At 33.7% G+C, this 16,740-nt stretch overlaps 1 protein-coding gene across 1 annotated transcript in view; it reads left to right on the forward strand.

The window, feature by feature from the left end:
* The window catches only part of GSK3B (glycogen synthase kinase 3 beta), a gene marked incomplete at its 5' end in the record, with an annotated part of 141,694 nt that overhangs the window by 49,583 nt on the left and 75,371 nt on the right, over window positions 1-16,740 (forward strand). The window contains 2 exons of the mRNA XM_021711357.1: window positions 9,734-9,864; window positions 13,257-13,363. Of these exons, the coding sequence (XP_021567032.1) occupies window positions 9,734-9,864; window positions 13,257-13,363 (238 nt within the window). The remainder of the gene's footprint in view (window positions 1-9,733; window positions 9,865-13,256; window positions 13,364-16,740) is intronic.

The following is a 16,740-nucleotide window of genomic DNA, read 5'->3' on the forward strand; positions in this document are numbered from 1 at the left end:
CGCGAAAGGATCGCCGGAGCCCAGCAGGTCGAGGCTGCGGTGGCCGGGAGCGGCCACTGCACTCCAGTCTGGGCAACAGGGTGAGACTCCAACTCAAAAAAAAGCAAAAACAAAAACAAAAAAGAACAGATATCTAAATATACATATATATATATTTAAATTTTACCCTTTATTGAAATGACACCAGAAAATAAAGTGACATTGACTCTAAATGTTTTATGGTTAGGATTTTCAAATTTCACTTAATTATTAAAAATTTAAACTTCAGAATAATAAAATGGGCACCAAAGCAGGAACATTAATAGTAGGAATTCTTTAAGAACTTTTGGCAGCTAGACCACTTTGGCAAGGAGTCCAGGATTCCTGTTGACTTTAGTGTTAGGAATTAAATTCTGATTCCAGTATTTTATTTGGGCTTACGAAAACTTGGTTGAGGTCATGGTTAAATTGATGGTAGTAGTAGGGACTAAAAGAAACATTTTTCTACTATAAATTTACTGTAGTACTTTATTCTGGTTTTAGAGTAGCAGATATTATTCTAGATAAGTAGCTCAGCAGTGCCTTCCCTTTAAACTCCCTAAGTCTAGAGTAATCTTGAGCAGCTTAGTTTAAAATGGTGATGATTTGGACCTGTCCACTCTGTGATTCTTGTTATTGCCAGTGTAGAGCAGTGGCACGTTATTAAACAGAGGAAACTCTGGATTCAGTTCCTGAGGTCCTGGTTTTGAGGTCCACAGTTTTTACTTAGTTATGTGCTTTTAGACAAGGCACTGATCCAGTCTCTGTTTAGCTTCCTTGTTGGTGAAAATTGTGCTCATATTGCTTACGTTTGGGTCTGCAAGATGAGTTTAACATACGTGAAAACATTTTGGAGGCTGTAAAGTAGAAGTCATAGAAAGTGATAGCATTAAATAAAAAAGTGATATGTTGTGGACATTGAGTAGGAGGTACATAGTGGTTAAACCAGTTTCTATTTCTGCTCTTTAAATCAGCAAATAAATGCTAAATGATTGCTGAATAATCGGAAGCCTAATAAAATACTTTGTTCCTCCTCTAATAAGTAGGAAAAAAACTTACACAAATAACTATAATACAAGACAAAATATGATTATAAAGAGGTTAAAAGGCTAGAACTGTCATATTCTTTTTTTATTGGAAAATTCCTTGGAAAAGAGAGGGCTGTAGTTGATACATCTGTTGAATCTACCCTCCAAATCTATCTACCTCATCATAGCTCTATATTGATCCCTAGCTAATAAGTACCTTTCTAGTACTTCTTAATATAAGCTATGCCAAATGATTTTCTGTTCATATATCTATCTGCAGAAATTTTGCTTATTTTAGGAACTTTTTCTTTAGTTACCCTAAACATTTGTTTTTATTACTGGAGATTTCAAGCATATATAAATGTAGAAAAAAAAGAATAATGAACTTCCATGTATCTGTCATACATCTTCAACAATTATCAGTTCATAGCTAATTTTATTTCATCTATACCACCCTCTATACTGCATTCCCTTTATTTTGATGCAAATACCAGATATTTTTATATTCATATATAAGTATTACAGAAAGAGAGCGAGTAAAAGATAAGAACTTTCTTTTTTTTAAAATGCAACTAAAATACCATTGTTGTACCTGTGTAAGTAAATATTTTATTAGTATCATTACATACATTGTTAATTTCCCTATAACATAATTTTTTAAGTTTCTTTGTTTGAATTGGCATCCAGTTAAGGTCTGTATATTATGACTGGCTAAGATACCTTTAGTGTTTCTTTTACTCTATAAGCTCTCTTAAATTTTGTTGTTAAAGAAACTGGTCATTTGACCTATAGTTTCTTGGTCTGAATTTTGCTGATTGGAGTACATTGGGTTTTGGTAGGAGTCAAGGCTACTTTATATCTAGTGTTGGGTGCTTCCCTAAAGAAGAACATCTTTCATTTTGTGATGTTAGTAACCATCACTACCAAAATTTATTAATTCATTAAGGGTTACAAAATGTTGACATTCTAATGTTACTGTTCCTTCATAATTTAAAAACTGCAATGCATTCATAAATAGAAACTTTCCCATATCAACTATTTGTACCTTCAGGTATAGTTTATATAAGAAAGACAAGACATAAATTTCATTCCTTCCCTTTATTTACCAAAATTTATAATATTTAGTTGATTATATAGCATTCTCCAGGGGTGACAATGATGTGTTTTGTTGTGGTTTGTTTGTTTGACAGTGTTCTTACTTTCTAGCATGTGAAAGTTTTCCAGGTTCATCTTATGTATTTCTTCCCCAGACTTGGAATCAGCCTTTTCTTCAAGGAGACCATGTTCTTTTAATGAAAAGTTGTATTTAAAAACCACAGTCTGGATGCTAGAGATGCTAATAGCCACAGGGTTGGTTTTTGTTGCTGAGTCATTTTAATGATCAGAGCTAGGAAATATGTGGATAATTTTTCAGATATAATGTATCTATTTTTCTCCCAAAGATATGCACCATGAGTGTATATTTATGCTCTTTATGTTCTTTTTAAAAGAAAAATTTTATTTTTTATTATTATAAAGATGTGGAGTACAATCAGGGTTAGGTATGCAAATGTTGATTATGCAGTTACTCTTGTTGATGAAGTATGCCCTTCCCTCCCCTAGCAGTTTTCCTCAACTGGCAATCCCACCCTCCCTCCCCTGACAGTTTCCCACTAGGGATTCTCAGTTTGCTAATCCCTTTCTTATAGTATTATAATAATTGTTCCAGGTCTGCTTATGAGTGAAAACATATGGTACTCTGTTCTTTGTTTCTGTGATAGATCACTGAGTATGATCGACTCTAAATCCATCCAAGTTGCTGCGAAAGTCCATATGTTTGTCTTTCCTTATGGCTGCATAATATTCCATTGTGTATACCACATTTTAAAAATCCAATCCAGCTTCGATGGGCAACATGATTGGTTCCATGTTTTTGCTGTTGTGAATAGAGCTGCAACAAACATAACGTGTGCAAGTATCTTTTTTGTAGAATGATCTGAGTTCCTCCAGGTATATTCCTAGTAGGGGAATTGTTGGGTCATATGGAAGGTCAATTTCTAGTTCTTTCAAAAATCGCCACACTGTCTTCCAAAGAGGTTGCTCTAATTTGCATTCCCACCAACAGTGTAGAAGCATTCCTTTCTCGCCCCATTCTCGCCAGCATCTGTTGTTTGTTTTATTAATGATGGCCATTCTTACTGTGTTTAGCTGGTATCTCAGTGTGGTTTTGATTTGCATTTCTCTGATGATGAGTGAGGCTGAGCACTTTTTCATGTGTCTGTTGGCTATTCATGTCTTTTGCCCACTTTTTAATGGGGCTGTTTGTTTTTTTCCTTGCGGCGCATTTGAGTTCCTTGTAGATCCTAGATGTTAGACCTTTGTCAGATATACAGTTGGCAGATATTTTTTCCCATTCTGTGGGCTGTCTCCCTGCTCTCTTGATGGTTTCTTTTACTTTGCAGAAGCTCATTAGTTTGATGAGGTCCCACTTGTCTGTCTTATGGCATGGGCATTTAGGGTTCTGTTCAGGAATTGGTTGCCAATTCCAAAACTATTGTTAAATAACATTATATATACAGTTAAGCTCCTAACCTTAGCATTCTATGTTTTCATTTCCTAGAATGATAGAATATGACAGTTCTAGCCTTTTAACCTCTTTATAATCATATTTTGTCTTGTATTATAGTTATTTGTGTAAGTTTTTTTCCTACTTATTAGAGGAGGAACAAAGTATGGAAATAATAAATTAAATACTTTTAAACCCTCCCTCCCCATTGAACAGTTCATCTCGGTGTGATTATACCCCATTAAATTCTGCTTGTTTCATTTTACTTATATCATAGATTGTGTTTTTCAAATTTTTAAAATTAATTTTAGCTTGAAATGTACTTTGAGACCAGGTGCAGTGGCTTACACCTGTGTTCCTAGCACTTTGGGAGACCAACGCAGGAGTATTGCTTGAGGCCAGGAGTTCAAGACCAGCCTGGGCAACATAGCAAGACACCATATCTATAAATCTATAAATAAATAAATAACTGGGCATGGTGGTATGTTCCTGTAATCCTAGCCAGGAGTTCGAGACCAGCCTGAGTAACACAGCAAGACACCGTATCTATCTATCTATAAATAAATAAATAATAACTGGGCATAGTGGTATGTTCCTATAATCCTAGCTACTCAGGTGGCTGAGGTGATCATGTAAGCCCAGTAGGTTGAGGCAGCTATGAGCCATGAGTTTGCTACTGCATTCCAGCCTGGACAAGAGAGTGAGACTCTTACTCTTCCCTGCCCCCCCACACACAAATCACACACACACACACACACACACACACACACACACACACACACACACACACAGTTTGAAGTTAATATAAAATATTTGCATGATTCCAAAGTTATATTCAAAGTTTAGCTTTTATTTCTCTTCCTTCTGCTATTTCTTCCCTCCACCAGAGTTAAATGTCTAAACTTTTAAAAATAGTTTGCCCTGCCATTTTTAAAATAAGCAAGTGTGCAATTAATTTATTCACTCGTTTTCTTATATCAGTGATTGCATAAGGTATACCCTTTTCTCTACCTTTCTTCTTTCAATTAAAAATGTATCCTAGCGATTACTCCATATTTGTATATATCACCTTCCCTTTTTATAACCGCATATTACTTTATCATATGGATGTATTCTAATTTATTCTATCAGTGACCTATTAATGCATGTATTATTTTCTACTTCAAGTTTTTTTTTAATTGCTATTACAAAAAGTACTGTAGTGAACAACTTTGTACTTATGTATTTTTGCCAGCAGATAGTAGAGCTACATCTCTGGCATCCTATATTTTTAAAAAGAAAATAAGATTATTGCTCATATTGAAGTTGACATACAGAGAGATCTAGCACTCCTTTCTCCCCCTTTAGGACAAAAGGATAGCTTTTTTTTTTTCTTTCTTTATAATCATAGCCCTTTGAGAGCCAGAGTTATTGGTTCTTGGCATTATTTTGGGGGGACACAAGCTCCTTATGTCAAGCATCTGAAAAGATATAAAAACAGTGTCTGGATTGATGAGTTAAGAGTTGATCTCCTTCACTTACTCATTCTTCATAGTTTTATGAAAAATTTTAGGTTTGGGAGATGGAAATAAAAGTGATAAATACAAATAACTCTTGCCTTCTTGAACCCTACCAGCTAATAAGGACTTGTTTGGTTTATGTGCTACCAGAATGGCAACTGCATTTTGTCATGATTGTCTTTCACTTTTTCTGGGAGGAGTTATGTTCTATGACCGTATTGCTTGGAATCTCTTTCTTCACCCCTTTTATACTACTGATTATTTTGTAATTGATGATCGTCACTGTACAAGTTTTAAGGTTTTTTTTGTTAGCTCCTTTGCTTTTCTGATGAGTGTCTTTCAGAATTAAGTGGCTTTAAAATGCAACTCCAAGGCAGATGAGTAGCATTGTTGTGGACTTAAAAATCTTTTTAATAGAAAAGATATATTCAAGGACAGGGTCTGAGTACACAGGAAAGTTGGATGCAGTTTTGTAAATCATAAGCAAAATTGTTATTCTGTTACTTGTTTAAACAGATGTTGTGGCACAGAGGAGAGAACATTGAACTTGAGTTATATTTGATAACTTTGAAACTGTTCACATTGTGTTCATTAAGTCTCAATATCCTCTTCTGTAAAAATGAGGAGAATATGCATCTCACAGAGTGACTGTAAGAATTAACTAAACAAATGAGTAGAAGTGCTCTTAGTTTGGCAGTTAGTACCTATTAAATCTGTTATATTTCAAAATTTGTCAGTTATATTTAAATTTCTAAGAATTAATCATTATAGTATTTTATTCAACTATTGAGCCTAACGATTAGATTTTTTAATTATATTCTTTTTATTATACTATTTTAAAGGAATTATATTTTACACAGTATTGCAAACCATTCCCATAAACATTGTGATGAGGGTGAAATGTTATTTGGCCATTGAGGAGCTCTCCAGCAATATTAATATTACATTTATTTAACGTATTTTGTCCTGTTCTCTGTGGATTGCAAAAAGATTTTTTGCTAAGTTAAAAACATTGTTAAAGCAAAACAAACATAATAATGAAGCAGTTATAGTACAGTGCTAATAAAAACCATGAAGAATTACATTTTAAAAGTAAATTAAATTAGGCTTAGATAAAACATTAAACATTTTGGGAAAGAAGTAGTATTTCCTTATTCAGGCAAGATAAAAGACATATTTGAGAAACATGATTTGAGGGAAAATGACAGGTAGCAGTTAAGAAAAAATATTAATCTAGCTAATGGCTATCTTGAAAAGTTAGAAGTAGAAAAAAGAACCTTGAGTTTGATGTTTTCCTTAATTCATAGTCACTGGAGCGTAGGAATCATAGAACTGATGTAACCACACAGATACTTAGGATTCTCTCAGTCTGCCTTCAATACTAATTAAAATTCTTACAATGACAGGGTCACAGTGCTAAAACAGGCCTTGGTTTTCATTTTCTTTTTTCTCACACACAGCAAATAAGTATAGTAAGAATATACATTCCAAGTTAGAACTTTCAAACTTCCAACTTTTAAATTGGCATACTGGCTGTCAATTTAATGTTCAATTTTATGCTTAAAGGAGGATATTTCTTCATTCAGTGTCTATCTTTGATCAAACTATCCAGAAATCTCTGATAGAACTATTTGAAACTTTGGGGTTTTTTTTCCCTTGGTGACTTGTAAAACTTTTTTTAAACTTTTTATTTTAAAGATGTGGGGTACAATTCAGGGTTAAGTCTACAAATGTTCATTATGCAGGTACCCTTGTTGATGATGTGTGCCCCCCTCCCCTGGCAGTTTCCCACTACTGCCAATCCCTTTTTTATAGTATTATAATTGCTCAAGGTCTGCTTATGAGTGAGAACATGTGGTACTCAGTTCTTTGTTTCTGTGATAGATCACTAGTATTATAGACTCAAAGTCCATCCAAGTTACTCTGAAGTTCACTAGTATTATAGACTCTAAGTCCATCTAAGTTACTGTGAAGTTCATAATTTTGTCCTTCTTTATGGCTGTGTAATATTCTATCATGTATATGTACATTTTTTAAAAATTCAGTCCTCTTTTGATGGACATCATGGTTGGCTCCATGTTTTTGCTATTGTGAACAATGCTGCAGTAAACATACGTGTGCAGGTATCTTTTTCATAGAGTGATTGAGTTTCTCCAGGTATATTCCCAGTAGGGGTGTTGCGAGGTCGATTTTTAGATCTTTTAGGAATCGCCAAACTGTTTTCCACAGAGGTTGTATTCATTTACACTCCCACCAACAGTGTAGAAGTGTTCCCTTTTCCCCACATCCTTTCCAGCATCTGCTGGTTTTGAGTTATTGATATTGACCATCCTGATGGAGTTAGGTGGTATCTCAGTGTAGTTTTAATTTGCATTTATTTGATGACTAGTGAGGCTGAGCTTTTCTTCATATATCTGTTGGCTGTTTACATGTGTTCTTTTGAGAAATGCCTATACATACCTTTTGCCCACTTTGTAATAGGACTGTTTGTTTTTTTTTTCTTTTCAGCACGTTTGAGTTCCTTGATATGCAGTTGGCAAATATTTTTTCCCAGTCTGTGTGCTGTCTCCCTGCTCTCTTGATGGTTTCTTTGTCTTTGCAGAAGCTTGTCAGTTTGATGAGGTTCCACTTGTCTATTTTATCTCTTATGGCATGGGCATTTTGGATTTTAATCAGGAATTGTTTATGATTGGATTTTTGTAACTTTAATAATAATATGGCAAAATTTAAAAATCATTATTAAAAAAGGAGCACTAATGCCACTACAGATTATTGTATATGTGATATTGGGAAAGTTACTTAATCTCTCTGGTTCTTAGTTACTTTATATTTAAAATGGTAAAATAGTATTTATTACATAAGGTTATTATATTTACGGACTAAGTGAAATAATACATGTAAAGTACCTGACATGTGGTAAGTTGTTTTTCTTGTTTCTATTTTTACTATCTTTCTAGTATAGAAAGCCTCTCAGCCTTCTTATAAATACACTTTTACAAAGTAAAACAACAATAAAAATATATGTAATGGCGTATTTCATTTTTTATCTCAAACTTTTCAAGATAAAGAAACTTTTCAAGCGAGTAAAGATAGAGTAGATCTTTCAGATGAAAGAATACGGCAAAAAGACATCTTAGAATTTACCTCATTTACACTCTTAAGTAGTTTTACAAAGAAAACTTTGTTTTTGTTGATTCTTGCTGACCCAGTCATTAGTACCCTGACACAGTTATTAAAATCTCTTTTGTAGTAAAGTTATGCCTGTGAACTCAATTCCTTATAGGAGATCAATTTTTTAGTGGTAATAAGTTAATAAGCTCTTTAAGTAAGCTCTAGGACTTGGAGATTGATTCCATGAACAATAACATAATAATAGAATTGCAAAGCTTTTTTAAAAAAGGTTATGTGGATACCTAAATGCCTTAATTTAACTTTACCGGCAAAATGCTGACCTTATTAAATATCTTATCTATATATTTTGCGTCATGCTTCATTTTAAAGAAGGTTTAAACTTTTCCAGCAATAGTTAAAATTAACATTAAAGACATACATTCAACTGTCTATGGTTTTCACCATGCCTCTTTGAAAGAAAGTAGTTTTCATGTTAAATTTAATTATTTCAAGCCTTAGAATTAGCTTATAAAGATGGTGTCAGTGCTTCATCTGACCTTTTACTATCTTTTTGTTGTTTTGTTTTTACCAAGATATTTGTTATCTTTGGTTTGAATCATTTCAAAAATTCTATCCATGATGTAACTTTGGGGTAGAAGTAAGAAGGTAAATAGTCAGAAAAGTTTAAAAGTAAACCAGAACACTGACCTTGAGATAAACAGAGGTTTAAAATATACTCTTTTTTTTTCATAAAGTTTATATCTTCTTCAGTCATGAGTCTGATTCTTTCTTTCCTGCAGAGCAATTTCTCAGTGTATCTTTGTTGATAATAAAATTGAAAAAATCTTTTTTGAGGTGTTATCAATAGTCAGCTAGGCATCTATTTGTAAATGGAATTTTAAAGTGTATTTACTTCTAAAGGATATTAACAGGAAGAATAGTGATGCTACAACTGATGTCTTGATATGTCATCGATGATAGGTCTTCTCAGTCCACCTGTGAGTGTTCCTAGACCTTTATACCAATATTCTTGGAGACTGACTTCTCAGAAAAATATGATCCTAAAGATGACATTGAAAGTACTTTTATATTAAGAAGCATGATATACTAGAAGGAATATTGAACTTAAAAATAGGAACATCTGGCTTTTGATCCAAAGTTGTTACTTATTAGTCACGTGATTTGGAATCCTCTCTGAGCTTTTCATATCAGTGTTTTAAATAAAAAGCCCATCTTAGCAGACTTGTAGTATGAAATGTTAGTAAAATAAAAGGTTGTAAAGCTTTATCTTTTAAGTTATTGAAGGATGGTGCATGTATTACGCATGGTTAATGACACTTTTAGTTAGCTAATTCATATAGAAATAGCTAGTTAGTATTAAAATGGCATGAACCTGTTAAAAGAAGATTGAGTGCTGACAATCCACAACATTTCACCTCTTCTTTTCTGAGAATTTGTTACCTTATTTACTGCTTAAGGATTGTGATTTTGGAGGATAGGAAATTTCAATTAATTTTTACTGTTTATTTCAGTTGTATATGTATCAGCTGTTCCGAAGCTTAGCCTATATTCATTCCTTTGGAATCTGCCATCGGGATATTAAACCACAGAACCTCTTGCTGGATCCTGATACAGCTGTCTTAAAACTCTGTGACTTTGGAAGGTAAGCTACCCTTCTTACCCCTTTCTTCCCTTCTCTTTTCCTCAGCTTTCCCCCTGCTCCCCTATAATCCTTACAGAGTAAACTAGTAGCTCCTTGTAAGGATAGTTTGGTTAATTTCTCTCAGAATTATAAATGCGTATATTCTTTCATTCAGCAATTTAACTTCTAGGAATTCTTTCCTTAGAAACAAACACATTTACAAAATAGTGTATATATTGGAATTTTTATCAGCATTGTTTATAAATAACCATTATTAGGAAAATGACCAAATACATTATGGCATATACAAATATAATGTAATACAGGCAGCCATGAAAAAGGACAAGGCAGATCTCTATGAACTGAAAGGGAATGATCTCTAGAAAGTATTAAATGAAAAAAGCAAGATCAAAACTATGTATGTTACCTTTTATGTTTTAAAAAACTCATAAAGTATAACTATATATGTATACACAAGCACATGCATGGCTTATTTCTGAAATGATAAATAATCATCCCATAACAATGATTGCTCTGGGAAGGGAAACTTTGGGAATATAGAATAGGTAGGAAACCTTTTTCATTGATTATACTTTAGAACTGTTTGAATTTATATTATGTGTATATACTCCTTTTTTAGTAAGAACCAAGTTTTTAAAAATACTGATTATTATACATCATTGTGTATCTTTTTAACTTGAAGATTAACCTCAATTTAGGGATGTAAGTGATCTACTAGTAGTGTTTTCTTCCTTTTCCTCTATAATTTTTTCTTTATTCCTCCTTCTTTTCTGCAAATTCCAGCACACTTTCTGCATTTTAAATTTTGTTCTTTGGTAATATGCCGTGAGTTGGTAGTAAAACTTTTCCATTGGGCTGGGCTCGGTGGCTCAGCCTGTAATCCCAGCACTTTGGGAGGCCAAGGCGAGAGGATTGCCTGAGCCCGCTGGTTCGAGACCTGCCTGGGTAACTTGGCGAGAACTCATCTCCAAGTAAATTAAAAAAAAACTAGCCGTGTGTGGTAGCGCATGCCTGTAGTTCTGGCTACTTGGAAGGCTGAGGCGGAAGGATCGCCAGAGCCCAGCAGGTTGAGGCTACGGTGGCCGGGAGCGGGCCACTGCACTCCAGTCTGGGCGACAGAGTGAGACTCCAACTCAAAAAAAAAAAAAAAAAAAAAAGCTTTTCCATCCATAGTTTTTGAAAGTATCTTGTGCTTGTTTTTTTTTCTCATATGCATAATTTTATTTTAAACATAACAAATTATTTAGAAAATGAATTTGTTATATATTGTGTGCTAACTCCAAGGGACATTTTCTTCTTTTTTTTTTAGTTTTATTTATTCATTATTTATTTAGTTTAAATGATCTTGTATTTCATTGTAATTTTATTTGTATTTAATTTTTTTCTTTTTTAATTTTTATTTTAAATATGGGTGCAATTTCTTGTGCTTCTTTAATCTAACCTTTCAACATGCAGCCAAACCTGTATTTCCATATAATTCAGGAAATTACCCTGCTACTACCTCTAAGAGAGGTTATCTGGAGTAATCTCTCTCCTTTCAGTTCCTTTGACAGCTGATGTAGATAACTTGAATTCTCTCCAATATAGTTTTTTTTCCGTCCTTGTCATAACTTATTTTTCCACTTACAACTTATTTTTCGACTTACCTCTATAGGTTACACAATAACCCACATTTGCTGATATCTGTATTCTTACCTCTTTATAATGCTTTCACATCAATCCATAGTTTACATTTTAGGTTTAAAATAGAATTTTTCCACAGGCTTCTTTTGAGTGAGATCTTTAAAAAAAAAAAAAAGGCAAATTCTCTCTTTCATGCATTAATTCTTCTTAATCTTTGCACTATGTCCTCTTTCAGACATAGCATTTTATGGTTCGATTTCAGACACCTATCACAGGGTCCGACACACTTTGCGGGCTAGGACTCTGTCTCCTGAACTATAAGAAAAGGATGGAAGATACTAAATCAAAACTCATTTGGTACTTGAAAACAAAGCAATACTACTTACTTTAGGAAAAACTGTCAGAATTAGATGAGTTCTGTTGTTATGGGTTGTTTTCCCTATAGTGAGTGAGACTGGTAGGGACTGTAAAAAGTCTGTGACATCAAGATTACTAGTTTTGTTCTCACCATGGTGTCAAAGCATTGTTGGGATAGCCCATTCTCTTGGAACATGAAATAGCTTTATTCTGATATATTTGGAAGAAGTATATCACTTGTATGCTATTCACTCATTTTTGGAAACCCTCTGATTACAAGGCTGCTTTTTTTTTTTTTAACAAAATTGACTTGGGCAAATTGGGTTTGGGAGATACTCTGGACTCTTAGATACTAGTTTGGTGATGTCTTAAACAAGACAGTACTACTCTCTTCTCTTCTCAGTAATTCTTTACTGTATGAAACTAGACCTGGAAGTAGCTAAAGGACTAATTGGATTGTTTAAGGGACTAAGGTAGGGAGTTAGGACAAGCCTCATCTGTAAGAAAAAGAATGTATCTCCATCAAATAGTAGAGAAAAAGCTACAGAATACAAAGCTTTCAGTAGTAACATTTTTGTCTTGTGGTGAATTTTCTCAATATAATTGGAATTTGTCTTATTAATTAAAAAATGACCTTTAGAAGATACAAAGGTCTTTTATCAATTGTACTGAAAACTAAGTGTCTTAATTTTCATGCAGCCTAAAAACAGAGATTAATATTTAATAATTTATGAAATGGTTGTGTGTCTGTATTTGGGAGAGTGTTTTAAAAGGAAAATTAGAATAAGAAAACGTGCAATTAAATTTATCATAATGGAGTTAGAATCATAGGCTGTGAATCATTTCTGTCCTAAGGTTGAAGGCCTGTCTCTTTTTGAAATGTATTTGGTAATGAATGTTTAGACAGATAATAAAATGACCAAAATGTGGAAAAATAAAGTCAATTGGGACTATAAGCCTTCACCTTGAGTCAGAAGATGAATTGTAAGACAGTGGCCCATTTCTCACCTTCTTTAACAAAACACATTGGGAGAGGAGTATTCATTCTTATATTATAATTTATTATCATACTTTTTGGGGGAGGTACCTCTTATTTTTCTACCCTTTGTATTTTAGAGGTGGAATTTGGGAAACAGAAGAAATTCATCACTTATCCTTTGGTGACTTTTTGTCACTTTTTTCTTAGGTGACAGTTGGTAAATGCTTTCTTTAAAAACTCCTGTTCATTTTGCAAAGCAAGGTGTTAAATTGTAAATTCATTTGTTCATAGATAGTTCATATTTTCTTTTTCATATGTTACATGATGGAGTGATATAAATCTTAGATAAACATTTGATACTGTGCAGGATAGAAGTCTAGATTATTTTAAGTTTTAGATTTAAAGAATTTCTGCTTTTTTTTTTTTCTATTAGTGCAAAGCAGCTGGTCCGAGGGGAGCCCAATGTTTCGTATATCTGTTCTCGGTACTATAGGGCACCAGAGTTGATCTTTGGAGCCACTGATTATACCTCTAGTATAGGTAAGTATTGAATCTGAATATAATGCTTATAATTATTAATTGTATCTTAATTTTAATAATTTTGTATTAATAATCTGAACTTTCACTTCAGTTGAAAGATGGATATATCTTACAGTATGTTTTTTCATAAAGACTGAAATGCAGACATGTATAGGCATTTCTTGTTTTATTGCGCTTTGCAGGTATTGCTTCTTTTTGTTTTGTTTTGTTTTCTCAAATTGAAGGTTTGTGGAAACCCTGGACCAAAGCAAGTCTGTTGGCACCATTTTTCCAAGAGCATGTGCTCACTTCATGTCTCTGTGTCATATTTTAGTAATTCTTACAATATTGCATGCTTTTTATTATATTTATATCTACTATGGTATTTGTGATCAGTGGTCTTTGATGCTAGTATTGTGAATATTTTGGGATGCCATGAACCATGCCCACATAAGATGGCAAACTGAATTGATCAGTGTTGTGTATATTCTGACTGCTCTGCCAACCACATTCCCTGTCTCTCTCCCTCTACTCAGGTTTCCCTATTAACTCACCCACAACTATATTGAAATTAGACCAATTAATAACCCCCACAATAGACTCTTAAAGTATTCAAGTGAAAGGAAGAGTCACACATCTCTCACTTTAAATCAAAAGCTGAAATGAGGAAGACAACATCAAAAATTGAGACTGGCCAAAAGCAAGGTGACTTGTGCCAGACAGCCAAGTTGTGACTGCAAAGGAAAAGTTCCTGAAAGAAATTAAAATGCTATTCCAGTGAGCAGACGAATGATAAGAATGGGAAACAGCCTTTTGGCTGGTATGGGGAAAGTTTTGGTTGTTTGGATAGATCCAGTCAGCCACAACATTCTTTAAGCCATAACTTAATCCAGAGCAAGGTCTGGACTCTCTTCAATTCTTTGACGTCTGAGAGAGGTGAGGAAACTACAGAAGAAAAATCTGAAGCTAGCAGAGGTTGTTTTGTGAGGTTTAAGGAAAGGAACCATACTATATAAGTCCAAGGTAACCAGCAAGTGCCCATGTAGAAGCTGAAGCTGAAAGAAGTGATCTAGAAAATCTAGCCAAGATCATTGATAAAAGTGGCTACACTAAACCTCAGATTTTCAAGGGAGATCAGGCAGGCAACCTTACTGTATTGGAAGAAGATGCCATCTGGGACTTTCATCTGTAGGGGATGGAGAAGTCATTGCCTTGTTTCAAAGCTTCAAAGGACAGACTGACTCTCTTGTTAGAAGCTAATACAGCTAATGCTCACATTTACCATTCTGAAAATCCTTGGTCCCTTAAAAATGCTAAATCTACTCTGCTGTGCTCTAGACATGGAACAACAAAGCGTGGATGACAGAACATCTGTTTACAGTAAATTTAGTAAATTACTAAATATTTAAAACCCATTGTTGAGACCTACTGTTCAAAAAAGAAAAACCAAAAAAATTTATTTCCATAACATTACTGCTCACTGACCATGCACCTGGTCACCCAAGAGCTCTGAGGGAGATATACAAGGAGATTAACGTTTTCATGTCTGCTAACACAGCATCCATTCTGTAACCCATAGATCAAAGAACAGTTTTGACTTTCAAGTCTTACTATTTAAGGGATACATTTCATAATGCCGTAGCTTCCATAGATAGTGATTTCTCTGATGGATCTGGGCAGTCAATTATAAATCTTTTGGAAAGGTTTTGACATTCTAGATGCCATTAAGAACATTAGTGATCCGTGGGTCAACATATCAACATTAACTGGAGTTTGGAAGAAGTTAACCCTCTGGATGACTTTGAAGGGTTCAATACTTTAGTGGAGAAAATCACTACAGATATGGTGGAAATAACAAGAAAATTAGAAGTGGAGCTTTAAAATGTGACTGAATTGCTGTACTCCCATGCTCAAACTTGAACAGATATTGAATTGCTTCTTATGGATGAGCAAAAAAAGTGGTTTCTTGAGATGGAAACCACTTCTTCTGGGGAAGATACTGTGAATATTGTTGGAATGACAACAAAGAATGTAGAATATTACTTAATCTTAGTTGATAAAGCAGGAGTAGGGTTTGAGAGGATTGACTCCAATTTTGAAAGTTCTTTTGTTGGTAAAATACTGTCAAACAGCATCATATGCAACAGAAAAACATTTTGTGAAAGGAGGAGTTGATTGATGGGTCAAACTTCATGGTTGTCTTATTTTAGTTATTTTAAAATTAATGGATATATATTATTTATAATGTATATCTATTTTTAGATATAATGCTATTACATACTTAACAGACCACAGAATAGTGTGACCATATGCACTGGGACACCAAAAATTTTGTATAACTTGCTTTATTGTGATATTTGCCTTATTGGGATGGTCTAGAACCACACTTGCAATATCTCTGAGCTATGCCTATATAGAATTTTTCAAATTTTGCCTTTTAGAAATAGAGATATACTTTGTATTCTATTTTTAGCTCTATGATTATAGAGATAATTATACAGCTAATACATTTGTTTTTATCTTAATGTTTTAAATGAATTCTAAGCATACTTTTTTTTTTACTTTCTTATTTAAAATCCTCCTGAAATACTTCTGAGCTTGCTTACCAGTTGGATAATTTATTAGCATTATTTCATTAAGTTAATAATGAAAGTAATAGGATGACTATATTGTTGACATTCGTTTTATGTGATCCTAGTTATTTAATATCAAATCAATTTAAATCTTTAGTAGTTTTGCCAAACCCTTTGATTCTTTAGAAGTCTTCATCCAAGATGTTTGGTGATAGAAGGAATTGAATAATCTTCACTGACCTTTCTATTCCATTTTAACTCACTAGCTGGAAGTGCACAGAGGAACAGAGAGAGCATGATCAGTTGGGCATGAACAGGCAGCTAAGAAACAAAGCAATCTTAGGCTGGATGTGTTCATGGAAATCAAAATTATTTTACCCCTGTATATTGTTTCTGAAGATAATTATTTAGTCAAAGAACAGATATAAAAGCATTCAAATAATGAACAAATGAACCACAAAAACCTCAGTAATATAAACTAAAAAAAACAAAACCAGAACTTGGGACAGTTTTCATCTTTTTAATACAGTAACAATTCTCTGATGTGAGCAAACACCCCTGATTAGAAGTACATTACCCTTTTAATTTTGCCAAAGGGCAAATGCCAAAGAACATTTTGATTTATGCCAAGGAATCACAGTTTTACCCTTTTTTTTTTGGTACCCATCACTGCAAATTTTAACACAGTGAAAAAGGCATATTCTTATGAAAATAATGTTGCTCTCCAGGACCTCTGAAAATGTCTTGAGGACTCAGGTCTCTGTAGACCATACTTTGAGACTTACTGTACTAGGGAATAGAGAGTAGAATGTGTATTTATGTATG

This window comes from Carlito syrichta, unplaced genomic scaffold, assembly GCF_000164805.1.
Source record: "Carlito syrichta isolate Samal-C Ts95f unplaced genomic scaffold, Tarsius_syrichta-2.0.1 Scaffold82995, whole genome shotgun sequence".
NCBI lineage: Eukaryota > Metazoa > Chordata > Mammalia > Primates > Tarsiidae > Carlito > Carlito syrichta.